Raw genomic sequence first — 3,471 nt, 5'->3', positions numbered from 1 at the left:
AGAGCACCGACTAGCGAACGCGACACCCAGTCCCTGCCCTCCCACTGGAAGCAGCGCTCCTCTACACTGAGTTCAATCCTCTGCCAAGAAGCATCAGCTCAATGTTCATTTTCAAGGAAAACTCTTCATTAAAAGGAAAGCCAACAGATACTTCCTAAGTCTTCTCCAAGCCTTTCATCTTTCTTACCAGGGTAGAATATTGGTTAAGATTATAAACACCCAATTTCGCAAGTGGCACTAAGAAAATAGCTAAAAAACATGCTTGTGGCCCTCGTGGGGCTGCTGCTTTCCAGCTGGGCAACTGCCGATGTCTGGGCTGTGAGCTCCAGGGAAGAGCTCTGCAGAAGGCCTTGCTCGCCAGGGTTTGCTCAGGCTTATTTTTCTGCAACAGGCAAGGACTATTTCATACCAGAAAGAAAAAAATCTGGAGAAGCTATGGATATTGACCTTTAAACACCAACAAAACAGCCAATAAGGAGAAAAAGATGTAAGAAAAAGACAAAGCTCATGAACAGCCCAAGAGAGAAACCAATTCTGCAAGTAGAATTTGAAAACCCACTAAAAGCATCCTTTCTAGTTTATGTGTTAAACTAGCAGATGTTTACATCCTCGCGAGCCCTCCTACACCACAGCTCTGTCCTGGGCCTTCCTATCAGGACGCACTCCCATCTGTATGCTGGCAACTGAGGCACACCTGCAGCTCACGACTGCATGACAGATGTCCTCAACTCTCAAGATGAGTCACTTTTTATTAACTGAAAATGAGAAAGGTGCTAGTGAAAAATGAAATTTCACAATACAATAGCAAAGACGGGCTGAAATTTGTAACTTTATAAGCAAAAATAATATAACAATAACCCCTTTATAATTAACTCCTCCACAGTGAACATTCTGCTACTCACACCGTGATGAGGACCGACCCAGCTGACCACAGTGGATACCTGCCACAACCACGAGGCCAGGGCTCTGTCCTCTCTCCAGCTCTCCATGCGTAGCTGATGCCACCTCCTACAAGGCAGTTACAGATGGGGAGCTCAGGGGGGCGCCTTTTACCGACCTGCTAACAGGAGGGATAAGATCACCCCTCTGAGCCCTGGCCTCCAATGTGCATCTGGTCATAATTTCATGAAATATCTAAATGCCATTCACTAGTTTAAAAAAAAAAAAAGAATAGAAAACTCTGGACCAAGTAAATTGTAACTCAAAGTTGGGAGGGATACCAATTACATTAACAATGCTTTTCTTTAAAAAATAGAATCACTTTCTTTTGAAATCAACCACAGTGGTGAGACGTGTTTTTCTTCTCAGGTGTCCCATGATGGCACACAGCTTTTCCTGGCAAATCCTGCCAGCTTCTGAGTCCCAGGATGCTGACCTGCACCAGCGGGTAGGCAGCGTTACCTTCCAACAGCGTGGAGAAGAGCACATGTCACCACTGGGCGATGAGAGCTGACAGAGACTCTTGGCTTCTCAACGCCAGACATGGTTGGAGAGCTTTCCTTGTTCTATTAGAAAAGTTCATGAGGAAGCTGTGAATAGATCAGTCCAGAGGAGTAAAACCCTTTTATTTTCACTGTCCCAACATCAGTCAATGTACTGGGAGAGCCAGCGGAAGCCCTCGCCGTAGCCTTGCCTCTTGAGCACACTGCACATGAACACTTCCATGGGGCGGGCATTCAGTTCCTTCAGAGTCACATTGCCCTTTCCTGTAGTCTGTCCATAAAGCCCAAATATCTCACGGAGTTTTTCTTCGCTGATTGCATCTGTTCTGTCGATTTTGTTTCCCAAGATAAGGATTGGCACATTGGATATTGTTTCATCAGTCATTAACCCATTCAGCTCAACTTTGGATTCCATGAGGCGAGAATGATCTGCACAATCCACCAGGAAGACAATCCCATTAATGGCAGGTAGGTAATTTTTCCAAACCCGACGAGCTTGCTCATGTCCACCAAGATCAAAAGTGGTAAACGTCATCCCAGCAATCGTCAGCTCTTCTGATGTTGGATGTAGTGTTGGAACATGCTGGCCCAGTCTGTCATCTTTGAGCATGTGAAGAAGGGTGGTTTTGCCTGCATTGTCCAAACCCAAGAATACAAGTTTTCCAGATTTCTTGTAGAGCCCTAGGAACTGGAGCACGCTGCTGAAGCCATTGTAGATCCATTCAAAGATGAAAGACATTGTTAATGCTTAGCACACCCCGAGGGGCTCCTTCGGCGGCAGCGGCGGGCTTGGACCCTCCTCGGAGCGCACAGACCAGCAGCACCCGGGACCGCCAGCTACTCGCCGGAAGTACCGGAAAGTTTCTTAATGATAAAACAAAACAAAATATGTCATATGGATTGAGTGAAGCATAGATTTGCATGCATTCTGTTAGCTTATTTCCTATTTAGGATAGTTCTTTTGAAAGTTCTAATCCTTAGTTTCTCATTTGTGAAATGAAGATTGTCAAGCTACTTGGCATTATTCTGAGTACTAGGAGCAATAATTAATAAATGTTTTGCCCTACCTAGTCCATACAGTAGGTGAACAAGATAATTATTTTTCAAATTCTTAAACTCCTATAAACAGGTGGATCACTACGAGTCTGAACTAGTGGTGAGAGCCTGAACACCCTGTAGACCTTTTGCTAAGAATACGAAAAAAATCCCCCCAAAACAAAACAAAAAATTATTAAAATCATTAGCATCTATCTTTAAAAATTTTGTGTAGTTCTCTGCAAGTTAACACCTGGACCAGTGAATAAAATGCGGCTCATTTGAGGGGAAAAATATATCAGAAGACTTTCTAGGGCTGGCCAGCTAGCTCAGCAGACTAAATCACCTGTGTAAGCAGGTGCACCAAGGGTTTGATCCATGGCATGCGGTGCTGGCCCCACTCCCAGGGCACCCTGAAGGGCGATTGAGTCCGGGCATGGGGGCGTGCATCTGTAATCCCAGCACCTGGGAGGCTGAAAACAGGAGGATCAATCACTATGAGTCCAGTCTGTGTAGTGAGACCCTGTAGACTCTGTAGACCTGTACCAAATATATATAAAAAAGGTTTTCTCACAAAAGGTGAGACAGAAAGTAATGGTGGACATATAAGTGCCTGAATGCATGTTTACCACTAGGCATATTAAAGGTAAGTTTTAAAGCACCTGTAAAGAAAATAAAAAGCTGTTACAATGAGTTTTAAGTCTTAGTGTATCCGTTTCTTACACAATGAATTACTCTGAGCAGAAAAAGACCTGAAAACAAAACAAGACAGCAGTCAGACACACTGGGAAACCAATTGGGTCCTTGTGGGGGTTCAGGACACTCAGAAGAGAACTGGGGATGGGGAGTTAGAGGGTGATGAGGATGACTAAGGGGCATGTACTCTTATAAGAAATAATCCACTTTAAAAATAAAAATGTGATTTAAAAGGATTCAGAATGATCACTGTGTTACATGCTGCATGTTTTACTTGAAAATAAGTAAAACATTTTAA

General features: G+C 43.9%; 1 protein-coding gene across 1 annotated transcript; it reads right to left on the bottom strand.

Annotated features, from left to right (window-relative positions):
- Positions 1 to 104: 104 nt before the first annotated feature.
- LOC101565949 (GTP-binding protein SAR1a) lies at positions 105 to 2,290 on the bottom strand. The gene has a single exon (XM_004625418.3). The coding sequence runs from the start codon at positions 2,179 to 2,181 to the stop codon at positions 1,585 to 1,587; it is 597 nt and encodes a 198-aa protein (XP_004625475.1). The 5' UTR covers positions 2,182 to 2,290; the 3' UTR covers positions 105 to 1,584.
- Between the last annotated feature and the right edge of the window lie 1,181 nt (positions 2,291 to 3,471).

This window comes from Octodon degus, unplaced genomic scaffold (genome assembly GCF_000260255.1).
Source record: "Octodon degus isolate 3935 unplaced genomic scaffold, OctDeg1.0 scaffold00009, whole genome shotgun sequence".
In the NCBI taxonomy this organism is placed as follows: domain Eukaryota; kingdom Metazoa; phylum Chordata; class Mammalia; order Rodentia; family Octodontidae; genus Octodon; species Octodon degus.
This window is presented reverse-complemented; position numbering and strand designations above follow the sequence as displayed.